General features: G+C 39.9%; 1 protein-coding gene across 1 annotated transcript; it reads left to right on the top strand.

The window, feature by feature from the left end:
• The first annotated feature begins 1,284 nt into the window (after positions 1 to 1,284).
• On the top strand, positions 1,285 to 14,818 carry ENO3 (enolase 3). Its single transcript, XM_044077098.1, has 12 exons — positions 1,285 to 1,418; positions 8,444 to 8,536; positions 9,173 to 9,268; positions 10,053 to 10,111; positions 10,356 to 10,425; positions 10,504 to 10,637; positions 11,088 to 11,310; positions 11,747 to 11,944; positions 12,358 to 12,559; positions 12,695 to 12,803; positions 13,409 to 13,467; positions 14,483 to 14,818. Exons 2-12 carry the CDS (start codon positions 8,452 to 8,454, stop codon positions 14,553 to 14,555), a joined length of 1,308 nt encoding a protein of 435 aa, XP_043933033.1. The 5' UTR covers positions 1,285 to 1,418; positions 8,444 to 8,451; the 3' UTR covers positions 14,556 to 14,818.
• Positions 14,819 to 16,004: the final 1,186 nt, after the last annotated feature.

Here is a 16,004-nt window from a genome sequence, read left to right as displayed (position 1 = left end):
TGTGTGAAGCAGTGACTGGGGCAGCCGTGTTGTTGTGAGATGCAGTGACTGGGGCAGCCATGCTGTTTTGAGATGCGGTGGCTATGGCAGTCATTCTGTTATGAGATGCGGTGACTAGGGCAGCCATGCTGTTGTGTAATGTGGTGACTGGGGCAGCCGTGCTGTTGTCTGAATCAGTTACTGGGGCAGCCATGCTGTTGTGAGATACGGCGACTTTGGCAACCATGCTGTTGTGCGACAAGGTGAGTGTAGCAGCCATGCTGTTGTGTGATGAGGTGACTGTGGCAGCCATGCTGTTGTGTGATATAGTGGCTGGGCAGCCGTGCTGTTGTGTGAAGCGGTGACTGGAGCAGCCGTGTTGTTGTGAGATATGGCGACTGCGGCACCCATGCTGTTGTGCGACAAGGTGAGTGTGGCAGCCATGCTGTTGTGTGATGAGGCGATTGCGGCAGCCATGCTGTAATATACCTCTCAACTGTCCAGATTTTCATCGAATGTTCAAATATTTACCTCATATTTTTAGTCATCAAATTTGTGGTTTTCTGGCAAATCATTGAGGAATGAGGTAAGAAAATAATGGCAGACAGATCAGTTTCAGATTTCATATCCTTCATAAAACTCATGTTAATGCAAAACCTATTATTCCATCAACTTTCTAAGTTTGTAAGAGCAATATGTAAAATGTGTCCCTATTTTTGGGCCTTTGTACCCCAATTTGTGGCTTTGTCCAGATTTCTTGTTATAAGCAGTTGAGAGGTAAGATGCTGTTGTATGATGTAGTGACTGCAGCAGCCGTGCTGTTCTGTAATGCGGAGACTGCAGCAGCCATGAAGCTGTGCAATGTGGTAACCGCAGCAGAGCTACTGTTGTGGGATATAGTAGTTACCACTTTGCAAGAATTGTCAGACACAAGGAAAGTTTATCTGAGCAGGTGTTACTATTTGTAAGCAGTTTATCTGAGCAGGTGTTACTATTTGTAAGCATAATTCTGTCATGAGACAGGTGTTTGTTAGAATATAAAACAAAACAATAAAAAATATTTGTATACATGACAAACTCATTTATTGCTGTAGAGGTGCCCCTGTAACTTAGTGAGGATGCAGGTTTTAACAAAAAGGTTCACTGGCAGCTAAGGAGCTTTTAATAGGGCTTTGTGTCAATACCAACGTTATGTCCTTGACAAAGAAACTCCTTCTCTCTGTCTTATATGCCCTTGCTGTATTCTCATTCATCTTTGGCACTCGTAGACATTACCACTATGGTCAAGAAGCCAATCAGAATGTGGCATAACAGTGCAAGGGGAGGGAGAGGGAGCCTGCCACTATGCATGGAAGTATAAAAGACAGGACTGCTGGATGTGGGCGGTACTGTGGGGCTACTGAGGAGAGACGCTTACAGGCAGAAGACAACCAAATCAGGTAATGCAAATGTTTTAATATGCTATTCAGCAGGTTTATGTGTTTGTTTAGGGTCATTATTTCTGTGAAGTACAACAAGGAATGTTTTAAGAACTGATTTCAGAAAACCTAAAGATTTGAAAAAAAATGGTGTTTTTTCACAAAGCCATGAAGCACTGCTATTTTTGTATTGCTCGTTCTTTCACATGACTTTCTTCCTATCCTGCTCTGCATTCAGAGCTGATCTGTTGCTTATTTGTTTTTATTTTCAGACAAAAATCTAATAATCTCACCTTTTGAATAAAAAAAATATCTTCCCAGGGTTAAAATAAATGGATAAATTAATGATTATTTTTCTAAGCTTTTTTAAAAATTCAGGAACAGAATTGTTTTAACTATGCTACTTTAACCCCTTGAGATCCTACTTCTGGATTAGGAATTCTACAGAGTGATCCCTCCCTGTCTTGCATACTCTGGGTGGAAAGAAGTAGGTGACTTATGCATAGGTCATTCTTTAAATAACATTGGCAGGCATCTGTGTTAATTTCCAAAACCCGTGGTGTGCAATTCCACTCTTTTCTATGTGTGCACAGAACCTTAAAGACAGCAAGTTCTGTCTCACAGTTTTCAAACTCTTCCCTGTTTTGAAAGAAACGGATTCAATGGTTTACTAATGTAACTTGATACAGACATGCATCTGCTTTGCTTCACCATGTACATGTATGCTGTGACCTTGAGCTCAGTGGTGGGTAACTTTAGATGGTTTACAAACTGCAGGATTGCAAAGTAATTGGCTTCTGAATTCATAATCATTATTTTTTGTATGCCTGTTAGGTGAGAAGATGTCTATATTCTGTTATTTTAATTAGTTACCATCTATGCCCCCCTGTCACTAAATAAAGCACTTCATAATTAACCGTATGTGTTCCCTTGTCACTACTAAAAACCTACTACAGCGCATGTATTATAGATCTGTCCATAATTTTTTTTGTGCTCATGTGCATAGCATGGTTACAAATCATACACATGTTCATGGCACATTTATATGTCTTTGGCAGGAAATCTGCAGGATTATTAACACATAGCACCAATAAAACTAGGTGCACATTTTAAATTAACTGTATAAAGACACTGCCTTTTTTATATGCATGCAAGGTATAGGGTTGACCTTGGACTGCATATATTAAGCATGCACTAAAATCTTTAAGTTAGACCATTATGGCAGAGTTTGCTTGCTTCTGACTACAGCAGTCAGTTTTAAATTATGTGTGTTTTAGAACTACACATGACTTGTCTTCATTGACGTATATAAATTAACGTGCTGTGTCCGAGACACAATTTGTGGGGATTCACATTAACACCTGCTGTACAGTGTTTTGCTATATAGTCCAAATCGCCCCCCCCCCCCTCCCATGTGAGGGTAAATTGACATTTTTACATTCAACATATTTTAAGTATTCAAATGAGTTGGAATTGAGGAATATCCCTTCCATGCTAGTCAGGTGGTAGGCTGGTCCTTGGGCACTTTTCAGCCACAACCTTGGACAAGGGTGGAAAACTGAGTCCATGAACAGTGACATATCAGGCTAAGATCTCTCATTCCATTTACAGAGGAACTGTTTGCAGTCAGGTAACAAGGACATTTAATAAGACAGCAATAAAATCAAATGGAAAACATTTACAAAATATAAAACTAATGGGACTGCATGTCTGTGCTGGTGCTTCTAAACCCTGACTCATTGCCTTTAGTGAAACTGTATTTCTTGGATGATTAAATGAGAGTAAGGCTAAAACTTGAGATCAGTTGCTGTTAATCAGCAAACTCACATCTCAATTTGCGAGTGAATGCATGGCCCGTCTCATGGAGTATGGGGTTCTCTTCTCTTGAAGCAGCGTACTTGTCCAAAGCCCAAATGGAATGTTGCTAGAGGTGTAAAGGCACTTGTAACTGTAGTACATGTCCAGGTATGTTCTCCTAACAGGCAAAGAAAGACGCCACTATGCAAGAACGTTTTTTTTCTATTACATCTTGTAATGTCAGCCATGTCAGGGCACTTGTACATGCCCAATTATACAGATTTTAACTGTCAAAGATCTGTCATTATGCCGTAAAGCTTCCTCTACTGCATCTTGTAAAACCACACATGGCATACAATGTGGTTGTCTTCTTACCAGTTTTGGTTTTAATGCTCCTTTCTTATGACACCCCCACCAACAAAATGTATATGAAATTGAGGAAAATGTAATACTTCGATTATAATTATGTGTTTTTTTTTTTTTTTTATTTATCCAACACCTCCTCAAAAATATTTTTGGTATAGGATAGAGGAGAATTTAATATTCAGTGTGTGTGTGTGTGTGTGTGTGTGTGTGTGTGTGTGTGTGTGTGTGTGTGTGTGCACTTACATGCATGTTTGTAATGCCTTTTAGCAAAAATCTCATTTGTAGCAAAAGCTGTAAACTGTTTGCAGTTGTAGTTGTGCTAAGAATGTACTGTTTGTAACCCCAAACCTTAAACCAGTTGTGATGCACACTTTGTTCTTATAGGAACTACTCAGATTTACTAACTACCAACATCTGGATTTTATTAAAACAGCCTTTATAGTAAACTGATGTGCAATGGCAGTTAGCATGGCTTTTGAATAGTAAGCTTCAATTCTGCTTGGGTTTGTGGCAGCGTCTCATGATAGCCTGTTTCAGGGGAGCTGTACAGAAATGGCTTATGAAAGCTTTACCTCTGTAGTTTGTACTATACCTTAATTTATTCCTAATGTATTCCGTATATAATGTAATGCAAATTATTGTATGTACTACATTTACCTGGATCAATGAATCAGGGCCATACCAATTTTATTAAAACTTTTGTAGCAGTTTGTATATAAGCCCCGAAAAGGGTATGAACTTCATTGCCTCTGAAATCTGAAAATCCAAATGTGTTAGGGTGTACTAAATGCAGCATGACCTATCACTTTCAGAGGTCTGACCTTCCTGCTGGCCACATCACAAAGCCAGAAGGTAGGCATTCTGACATGCAGACTGCAAGGCACAAAAAAAGCCTGTTTTCCAAAATACAAGTCCCTTCACTGTTACCACAATGGTGGTGCATTACTTTTTCAGGGGTGTTAACCTTTTCAAATGCATAAGTAAAAAGTAAAACCCTATTTAAGATGAATCTGTAAACTGCATCTATGTGCTTTGACTATGCATTGCTAGGTTGTCCCATGAAAAATGACTTGCAATTGCACTCCATCTTAAGAGTGGCTATATTATAACTTGGTGCGAATATTGTTAGCTGTTGCTAGGATACTAATGTACTATCAGTGCATCTTAAGATACCTCATCTGCTAAAAGGCTGATGGCTAGTAAGAATGGTAATATCACATTTCATACCATAGATTCCAGGGAAACAAAAGGTGCTAGCATCCAATATAAACTGTGAGCTGCGGTCATACAAGAGTAACTACAAGTCTTCATCAGTTCACCTTTTCCCTTAAAGATGCCTTTGTTTTTCAAGACAGTGTTGGTTAAGGCAAGATAGTACTAAAAAGCTCCTGCAAAGATCTTGTTAGTGTTAGATGGTCATGATTTGAGCTGCAAAAAATACTTAGTTTTTCTCTTCTATTCTCTCTAGCTTTCCCCTCCTCTCACATCTTACTCTCTGTACTTTCCATTTCTCCAAATATGTTATAATGGATGTGTATGCATCTCATTCTAACATTGCTTCTTCATCTTAGTACCCCCAAATACCCACCCATCTCTTCCAAAAGAAATGGATACATGCTTAAAATTTTAACAGATGTGTTTACAGTGGCGGTTTCATCAATATATCGCATTAATGGATGTTATTTAACTGGTTCTTCATTCAGCCTTCACACCAACCCTACCAGCCCTCTTAATTCCAAAAGTAAATGCAGATTATACTAGTGCCTATGTATCCTATATCCCCTAACTACTCTGTCCTACAAATGTAAGTATTGATTAATGAATGGGTAGAAGTACTAGTTGCATGAGATATGTGTGCAAAATATGCAAGATGACTTATGTAACCTTTATGCATAATCAATAGAGCTGCTCTCTGGGACTTCACTGAAAATGGGATATATCCAGCAGGACCAACCTCAGGTGAAATAGATCCCTTACTGAGGGACTCCATAGAAGCCCCTCTCCACCTTTAAATCACTCTGGCCCTTTTTCACTAGTAAGGCACATCCCTGGTAACAATCTTGTCTGCACCCTCATATTTTCAGTAACTTGTATGCCACAACCAAACTACAATGTGAACAGAAATAGTACACATTACCACATCCCCCAAACCAAACAGTGTGTGTCTGTGTGTGTGTCTGTGTGTTCGTGTTTCTACAAATGTATGCATAAAACACTTTTGTACAAATGTGCATGTCTGGGCAGTTATAACAAATAACCCCCAAAGACACACACACACACACACACACACACACACACACACACACACACACACACACACACACACACACACACACACACACACACTATAAAGAGAGCCATGCACAAGTGCAAGCACTACAGAGAGCATATCACACCATCTTACAGTTACAGAAAGACAGGACAAAATGTAATGTATTCCATGTGCAAGTCAATGTGAATTGAGAAAGGACACTCAGGCAAATACATACACATCATGCTTGTGCACACAATTCATACAAACACACATTTACACAGTCACACATTTGGAAAATATGTATTAATGTATAGGTATATAAACACATCTACATGGAGTTTTCATATTCTTTTTCTATAAGAACACACATATGTTCTGATAAATCAGGGAGTATATAGACACACTTTTAAAAATACTACATAAAGCATGTCACACAAGTTTCTGTTAGGGCATTTAAGAGGGCATTTAACAGGGTTGCAATATGATGCTTCTTTAAGTAGTGTGAAAATGGAAATATGAATAAAAGATAACATACACAAAAGCATACATCTGAATAAATGCAAATATTCTAGCATAATGTTTCCACAGCAGATCTTAAGAATCGTGTCCACTAGTAGAGAGAAGAGAAGGATATGAAAATGAAAGGGTAGGTCTGGTATTAGCAATTATGAAACACAAGTTAGCTATGGGGAGGCTAATGTCCACTTTTCTAACTGCGGTTGCAGGTTTATAAAATGCTCTAGCCTTGTAGTTTTCTATCCCCAAGTTAATATCCCTTTACAATGACAGCACAGTTTTGCTCCAGTCATTAATAATAATGGTGAATCCTCCATACACAAAGGGCACACCCCTTCTCAATGACATTAGGGGATGCCCTACTTCACTTTGTGTCAATAATGATGATGGTGAATCCTCCCAAAAACAGGACACACCCCTTCTGAATGACAGTGTGAGTTGCCCAACCTTCCTTTATATCAATAGTGATGATATGTACTGATGCCCAGTCTCAGCAGTCTCGCACCTGCTCTGTTTCCAACTTTGAAATAAGTAACTGGTTCTGCCTGAAAACGGACCATTTGTAGTGCACCAGTTAGTGCTAGCTTTGTCTATTAATCTAGGGTATTTCCCTGGACTGGTGGGAATGTGGCTTGTTACAAACCTACATGTAGCGTACATGGAATACTGTGATGGCTGGCACAAAATATTTCAGCTAAGTGTGGATGGCCTGCATCCGTAGCAATGAAGATGCATCTGATTTTGATGTGGTTCTTGACTTCAGTGAGTGAAGTGGGGAAAGGGAATGTTTAAAATGAGGGAGGACAGTTTCAAGTAGCTCTGTTTCACAGTCACAGAAAACTGTTTCACATTCCTGATCAGCAGCTGAGCTTTCAGAACAAACCTAAAATAGTCATTCAGTAACTCTTTTTGTAAAACCAGTGAGCATGAGTACAAAATGTGGTGCTCTTAATCCTGGTTAAGACAAGCATTTCCATGTGTTGTGGCAAGGGGAGCATGCTCATCTTATTGCATGTAATACTGACTATGCACCACATAACACTATGATGTACACAAACAAAGACAGCACAACTGTGCAGTCAGGTCAGCATCAACAATATTTCAACAGAAAGCACTACTTAAACTTTGTAAAAAAAATCAAATAAATATACTATTTACTGACCACTCATTTGGTTAGGAAGAGAACACAGCCTATCTTAAACAAGCAAAGGCAAAATCTCACTGGCCACAACACAACAACAATGCTGTCTGCTACAGAGAGAGAGTCTAAGCTCATGCTATCATCCCACTCAAGGAGATGGTTTACTGGTGTGATATGAGTGGTTATATAACTCAATGGCGTGAGAATGGAAAACAGGACTTGAACAGACAAGTTCTGTACCTAGCCACTCAGAAATAAGACTACCACCAGACTCAGATTTTGTTCATTACCTGGCTAGATACTTGAGCTTTGTTCCCAGCCACTGAGAAATGAGAATGACCCCATCAAACTGAGATTTTGCATGGAACTTGGAGGACTTGAATAGAGGAGGTGTAGCATCTCAAAAAATGGAGAGCAGTGGGGTGAATTTTGACAGCATATGAGCCGAAAGACTGGCGGCAGAGGAGGGGTTGCAGTCCTAACACAGATGTTGCTGCATGTGGTGGTCTTTTTACATCAACAGCTGCTCAATGATAATTCTTTAAAAGAACCCTAAGAGAATGCTGCCTAAAGGCAGCTAACTGTTTCACCTATCCTTAAGGATGGCCCTGCTGCCCTGTAGGACTAAAATTTCCATCATCACACTTCCAAGAGTTTAGACTTGTGTCCTGTAAGCAGTGCATTTTTATCATCTTCTTTTATAGGTAGGATGTTGTCTAGAGCCTAATACATGTCTTCCAATTTGTAGCACGTCTGCCTGTCTTACCAGGATGTGGCCCTAACTTGTTCATTAAGGGATTGACTGCAACATGTCATTAGAGGTCATGTGTCCTGTCTGAATTTAATAAGGATAAGCAGTGCACATTCAATAAGATATATTTTTTTAATTAGATCACCATAGAGTTGATAGCAACTGATGTTAAACAGTTTTCCCTTTTATTGATTAAGCGAGTAATTTATTTTTCTCTTTAGGAGCAAGAATGTCTATCAAAAGTATCCACGCCCGTGAAATCTTGGACTCTCGTGGTAACCCCACAGTGGAAGTTGACTTGCACACTGACAAAGGTGATTTTGAATGAGGCATGGCTACTGTTTGCAAATGAGTATCTTAAGCATAATGGCTTCTCCATGCATTTCTACAACTCTTCATAGGGCTGGTTTTGAAGGAGGGAACATTGAGTACTGACACACACCTTTTTATGATTAAACAGTATTAGCCAAGTTATTCTAGACAATGGCACACATTAATTAAATGACCTCAAAAGGCTTTATGTGCATTATAAGGTATTCTTACTTTTTTTTTGAAGGTTCCACACTGCCCTTCCCCCTACTTTGGGGTTACAATTTGCAATGGCTGTACACAGAGCATGGTGTTGTATACGGGTCGTTCAATAAAGCCAAAACCTTAATGTACTAAATGCAATACATACAGACTTGATCATTTTCCATGACTTGGTTATAACACCATGTTTTTTTTTCTTGCAAATAGGGCTCCTTGGTAGCTTCTCCTTCCCAAAGAAGGAAATAGGAAAGCATCATAAAATATTATGGTAACATTATCCATTTTCCAACCAGGACTTTATAATGGGAGCTGGAGTTTAGAGAGCTTCTAAGGAAGTGTTTAGGATCCTTGAGGCAGCAGACTATTTCACCCAGGATAGCTAGCGATTGCAAATCTGAAACTTCTTTCATTTTTTCTAGGTCTGTTCCGGGCAGCTGTCCCTAGTGGTGCATCAACTGGTATCTATGAAGCCCTTGAGCTGCGGGATGGAGACAAGTCTCGCTACTTGGGCAAAGGTAAGCAAATCTCAGATTGTTTAGTACTCTGACCTCAACCACAGTTAACATCGTGCAGATGTGCAATGGGATGGGCATTCAGGGTTAAGTTCCATAACATCAATAGGGATTGAGGGTGCAATGAATCTTGTACCATGATGAAGCATGTTGGTAGTCATGGGGACAAAAGTCATACAAATCATGAGGCCTCCCCTCAGACAGCACACTGTCTGGGGAGGGGCGTCATTCAGGCAGTCATGACATTGCATGGTGCTCTTGTCAGCATTACAGTAATGACAACATTTTTCATTTTGTGGCCAAACATGTGCACTGGCATCACCACAAGGGCCATACATAACCCACTGTCCATCCTCCCTCACATGCGCTGACAATGACCACTATCAATGGCTTCAGCAGCCATGCCCATGTCTTCCTCACACTGACTCCCTGCACTATGATGGGTCTTCTCCTCCAGATGGGGCCCTGTCATCGAAGCAGAGATGTGAGTCACAAGGGAACTACATTACCTTCCCCCAGATGGGCATGTCCATCATCCCTGCCTACATCGTCAGTCTCCCAACCTGCTGGTCAAACATGTGTCACTCACAGCATATTCAGGGCTTTATCCTTTTATGCCATTGGTGCAGGTTCCATGATGTAACATTTCTGGATCTATTGTTGTAAGTGGTCAGCAAGCTTAATTTTGTCGCTCTCTCAATGTGGATGCATAAATAGAACCTCCTTGCCTATACGTTATCATTGGTAGCCAACTTGTGGTTCACTTGTTATTCTACTTGCTCAACAGGTGTCACCCAGGCAGTTGACCACATTAACAAAACAATTGTACCAGAACTCCTTAAACACGTAAGTAACATCTAAGGGTACCTTGTAGAATCAATACTGGGTTTGCATTTACTGAATGCCTCATTACTAGACTTGGATTTAGTAGAAACATTTGAATTTTAACATTTCATATAGTTTTGTAAATGTGAAATTGTGGCCCACAGTATTCATGGCTGTATCAGTTCCAGTGTGAAATGGAGAAAAATCTTGTAGATGGAAGGTTCAGAGTATCATGTTTAATGATGTCCTTTTTCCCCTCATGCAGAAACTGAGTGTTGTGGAGCAGGAGAAGATAGACAAGGTCATGATAGAACTTGATGGAACAGAGAATAAATGTAAGACTTGTATTTAGTTTTCTCTTCTCAAGACTTGCAATCCCCTTTAAAATACTAATAACCATGTATCTCTTCTAGCAAAGTTTGGTGCAAATGCCATCCTGGGAGTTTCGCTGGCTGTCTGCAAGGCTGGTGCTGCTGAAAAAGGTGTCCCACTGTACCGACACATAGCTGACCTGGCTGGGAATGCAGATCTTATACTTCCTGTTCCTGTAAGTTTTGAGTGGTGCAACTTGGATTTAATAGTGAAGATGCACAGCTTTCCTATAATAGCTGTGTAGTGAATTGCCTTTATTTGTTGCAGATTGGCAAGTTTTCCCCTAGTTTATAAAAATGGCTTCTGAGTTGTTTGTATCTAACTTTGTTTATGGTTTATATTGCTTGCTTTTAAGTGGCTTTGCTACTGAAAGAGGGTCTGGGAGCAGCTGAAATCCTTGCTTGGGATTGGGGGTACAAAACAGACAGGTATGCAAGATCTGAAGCCAAGCAAAACAAAGCATGACATGCAGTCGGTAGAAATATGTTGGTTACAATCATCTCTGAGCACCCAAACATATTATGAGTTGTAATCTGAACAAGATATGATTTTTTTTTCCTTTTACACAACTTATGAAATGAGAGAAGCTGTGTCTGGTAACTCAGTTATACTGTGTTTTTTCTAGGCCTTTAATGTAATCAATGGGGGCTCCCATGCTGGGAACAAGTTAGCTATGCAGGAGTTCATGATCCTACCAGTAGGAGCATCCAGCTTTAAGGAAGCCATGCGCATTGGTGCAGAGGTCTACCACAACCTGAAGAATGTAATCAAGGCAAAATACGGAAAGGATGCCACTAATGTTGGTGATGAGGGTGGCTTTGCCCCCAATATATTGGAGAACAATGAAGGTATGTTGAGGGTCTGCACAGTTTACTGCACAGATCTACAGTCAATCTGAGCATTTCTAGCAAAATAGTACTAGCTCTTTGAGCCTTGCACGACCACAACAGCTGATGTGGCGCAGTACTATATCTGCATTTCAGAATAGAAAGCCCAAGTTTCCAGTGATGGGACAGAAAATATTAAACTTTAAGGATGACATCAGACCTTTTTTGTATTGCTGAGGGTCATATACGGACATCTTTCTTCAACATCATTATACTAGAAAGCATAGTGTTTATTCTTGATACACTCCCTTTAACACTTGGTTTATGTTGTCCTTATTCTTTTGCACTATTGAGCAAAATACTAGAAAAGTATAACTTGTTTAACCTTGTCCTTTAACATTTAGTTTATATTATTCTAACACAAATGTTTACTTTGTCCTTGCATGATCTATTTCAGCTCTGGAACTCTTAAAATCTGCTATTGAGAAGGCTGGCTATCCTGACAAGATTGTGATTGGCATGGATGTAGCTGCCTCAGAATTCTACCGTAATGGCAAGTATGACCTAGACTTCAAGTCACCAGATGACCCCAACCGTTACATCACTGGTGAGCAGCTTGGCAACATCTACAAAGACTTCATCAGTCATTACCCAGGTAACGAGGACTGCATTTCTAAGTACAGTGTTGGAGCTAGACTGACTATAATTTATAGCTCTAAATGATATGGATTACAGTTTCTTAATTGTATTTGGTTGTGGGAAAGAGAGAGTTAATGTACTGGGTGCCATGGTTATACAAGCTACAGAAGCTGAGCAAAGGCCATGTGGGACAAGGGAGTTTGAGCTTGAGCATAGACTAAATATTCTCAAATTTAGCCCTTAAATGGACAGGTTAAGGTTAGTTCAAGGACTATGGCTGTACTGAAGAAAAAAAAAGCTTCAGTCCCTGGTAGTGCTTTCAGTGGATGATTCTTTAAAGTCAGGATTCAAACTACCTTAGAGATTGTATACTGGAACATGTTTGGGAATGGTAGCACAAGTCTAACAATCTTTTCCCCATAACTTCAGTTGTCTCCATTGAAGATCCCTTTGATCAAGATGATTGGCCAACCTGGAAAGCTTTCAACAGTAGTGTCAATATCCAGATTGTAGGGGATGACCTGACAGTCACTAACCCAAAAAGAATTCAGAAAGCTGTGGATGAGAAGGCCTGCAACTGTTTATTGCTAAAGGTCAACCAGATTGGGTCAGTCACAGAGTCCATCCAGGCGTAAGTATATACATAGCACTAGCCTGATCTCTACATGTAGTTAAAAGCTCAGACGTCCTACATTTACTTGAATACTAGAACTATAAGTATTGTGTCACAGTTTTAATATAACATTTTGCTTGCTTTCTCTTTTAGCTGTAAGTTGGCCCAGAGCAATGGCTGGGGAGTTATGGTTAGTCACCGGTCAGGAGAAACTGAAGACACTTTCATTGCTGACCTTGTAGTGGGACTCTGCACTGGACAGGTGAGTTGAAAGGATACCTTGGACATTTATACATCTGTGCTTTTCACTTTACTGTTGAGGGTACTTGCATTTTTGTAAAATGTTCTGTAGCTAACTTGTTTTAAAACCTGCATGAGGCCCCAGTCTTGCCATGAGGAGGCATCTAGCCCACCAAAGCATTTATAAGCAAAGAAGGTACTTCAGCTTGTTCTTCTACAGTTGGTGTAGTGCATAAGGACTTGTTATAGTAAATCCACTATGCTTGCAAAAGGGGTTCCCATGGCCAAATGTCACTGAAGTCCTTTCTAGTCTTGTAAATAAGCGATTCAGTTAAAGCTTTCAGCAAACATGGTTAAAAATGCAGGAATCCAATGAATTAACTAGTATACAGAGTACAGGAAGCAAATTAAACTAAGCTAAAACATTTCATTGTTATTTTCAGGAAGCCAAATCAGAAGTAACACAAGTACAGTGAACTTTAAGCTGGCATAACTGAATTAATAATCTCCTTGTAATACGGTATATATAGCAAGTCTAAAGTTACTAGCTGAATGCTTGACATTTGGGGCAGGAGACTGAATATGAAACCCGTACCTTCTGATTCACGGAATCACTTTTTTTTCTAGATCAAAACTGGTGCCCCATGCAGATCTGAACGTCTAGCAAAATACAACCAGCTAATGAGGTATGTAATGTGTTTTAACAAGAACAGTGCCAGTTTTTGTAGTTCTTGTATACTGGCTCTTGTATCTGTCCTAGGATCTGTAGCATAACAATGGGGAAATTATTGGTTTCTGTCAGGAAACTTAAATCTTCAAATCTCCAGAAGGAAAGTCTAGCAAATCTATCCATTTTATATGCATCTAGTTTGCTTTGGAAGCATTGCCTCACTTAAGATTGTGCTTTTCAGTGACTGCATTGTGGCTGTCTGAATAAAATCATTATATGCTTAAAATCATTATATGGCTTAACCATGGGACCCAAGAATTTCTCTGGCCTCTTTTCACTCAAGGCCAGCTTTGAATCAAATTAGCTGCGCTGGCAAACTCCTGTATATTTACAAAAATGTTTGAATTGTTTTGATTTGCCATGTTTTAAGCTGCACTAGCAATGAATCCTTTACCCATTTTGAGTAAATCTGCCTTTCCCCTTTAACATTTACCAGCCTCCTATACATAGCAGCTTTCTAATACAGGGTACCATGAACACTAATGGATGTGGAGGAAAAGGGAATCCTGGGTGCAGCTGCAGGCTTGGGGGTCAGTGCAGGCCTAGTAAGTGACACTTCTCTTTGTGATGGAATTGTATGCCCCATAGTGGGGTAGTAAATGGAGCAGTTAGTGGTGCTGGTTCTTGATAGGCACCCTCAGTCACTACTCTGTTATAGGACTAGGTTTTGCAGTAATTTGCACCCCCATATACACACACATACATACACACACACACACACACACACACACAAATATACACACACATACATACACACACACACACACACAAATATACACACATATACATATACACATACACATACACATACACGCACGCACACACACTGCTAAACTAATTTGTAGAATTCCTACTACTTAGTACATGAGAGAGAGAAATGTTGCAAAGAATGAGTGAAAGGGCACTTTAGTTTCAAACAAAATTGCCTTTTATCTTTACTGTGGTAAAATGGTCTTTTTTTTGTCCATTAGGATTGAGGAAGAGCTTGGTGCCAAAGCTCATTTTGCTGGGAAAAACTTCAGAAACCCAAAGGCTGCAAAGTAAAGAACACACAACTTTCCTCACCTCAATGTACTAAAGGACTACAAATGAAACACAACTGGCATTTAATTGATCTGAGCAGTTAAAGGACCTGCAGAAAAGTAAAACATTCATCTAGCCTGCTGTTCACCATGGACTTTGGTTTGGTGTAATAACTGCCTTGGCTCTAGGTTACTGCTCAGCATGGACTTTGATGCTTGGTGTAGTGACTGCCTTGGTTCGTTTTTGTTTGTCTGTTCTGGACAATTAAAATGCCTGAAAAGTGATGCAGTGTGATGACTCCTTCCTACTCTAATACAGAAAATGGTCAGCTTCCCCAATAAAACAGGCTACAGTAACTGCTTTGGTAGGGCACTGCTGTTTGGTTTCCAAGTTTCTCATGTATGCTAAACTGGGGAATGACCATCAAGTGTAGTGCAAGTATCCTCCATGATAATACATGTACTAGAACACAGGAGGTACATTGGTCCTACAAAATGATGGCTCCATGTGCTGGAAGGTAGCAAGCCAGGTATGCCAACTCTATATAACAAGGCACTCCTTTTCAGTGGAAACCTGTCCAAACCACCAACTCTTGCCTCCTCATTGTTAGCAATGCTTATGCTTAGGGTGTGCTTAGACAAAGGACCCAGTTATCAAATTCAAACAAATGGGGACATAAGCCTATCCTCAGCTGAACAAAGAGATAAAAGTGGAGCTTATGGTAGAACACAGCTGGGAAGGCTTAGACTACTATATCCACAGTTAATACTGCATGTGAGCATACATTTTTTGTACTATTACTGCATAGGATGGGGGGATGGGGTGCATAATTGCTAAACAAATACTCAATCTCAGACTAAGGAACATTAGGGATTTCATCTGACTTCTCCAGCCTTTAAGGGCTGGATCAGGAGGCTCCATACAAATGTGCTATATACATCAGATGCATTGTACAGTTTCAGTTTATAATGGTGATGAAAAGATAGCTAGGGAAAGACTGCTTGTAAGGCTTTAAGAGGGAAAGAGGTTTAAACATTTATGCTGCTTTTGGGAGAACTTTCTGTTCTGCTGAATTCCCACCTATGCTTGGCAGAGTAGTTTCCAAAGGGAGGGAAGTTGTTCCAGTCACTTGCCAGGACAGTTCATTAAGATGCAGAACAGGCTGTAGAAATCAATGGCATCACTATTATATCTAGGTATACTTCTGAATGCTGCAATTTAATTCAATAAATGCATTATTCACACAAGTTAAATGTATGGTAATACTTCAGATACCAAAGATTCAAGCAGCACTCCATAAGTGAGGCATAGACAATACTGACTTGGAGCCCAGGGGTCAAAATGTAACTTCGTGCAGCAGTCTTACATGACAAAAAGGAAAATTAACTAGCACATATAGACATATTTATGCTTTCTTATCCAGGCTTTGAGTTCACTTCATACTGTTGTACATACCAGGACAGTTATTCA

The sequence above is a fragment of the Protopterus annectens genome, chromosome 7.part0 (genome assembly GCF_019279795.1).
Source record: "Protopterus annectens isolate FY-2018-M chromosome 7.part0, PAN1.0, whole genome shotgun sequence".
NCBI classification, from domain to species: domain Eukaryota; kingdom Metazoa; phylum Chordata; order Ceratodontiformes; family Protopteridae; genus Protopterus; species Protopterus annectens.
Note: the sequence above shows the minus strand (reverse complement) of the source record. Positions and strands in the feature narration are given on the sequence as shown.

Coding starts and splice junctions, on each gene's coding strand:
- ENO3 (XM_044077098.1), top strand. CDS start 8,452: ATGTCTATCAAAAGTATCCACGCCCGTGAAATCTTGGACTCTCGTGGT. Junction 10,426..10,503: donor TGATGGAACAGAGAATAAAT/GTAAGACTTGTA, acceptor TATCTCTTCTAG/CAAAGTTTGGTGCAAATGCC. Junction 13,468..14,482: donor AAATACAACCAGCTAATGAG/GTATGTAATGTG, acceptor TTTGTCCATTAG/GATTGAGGAAGAGCTTGGTG.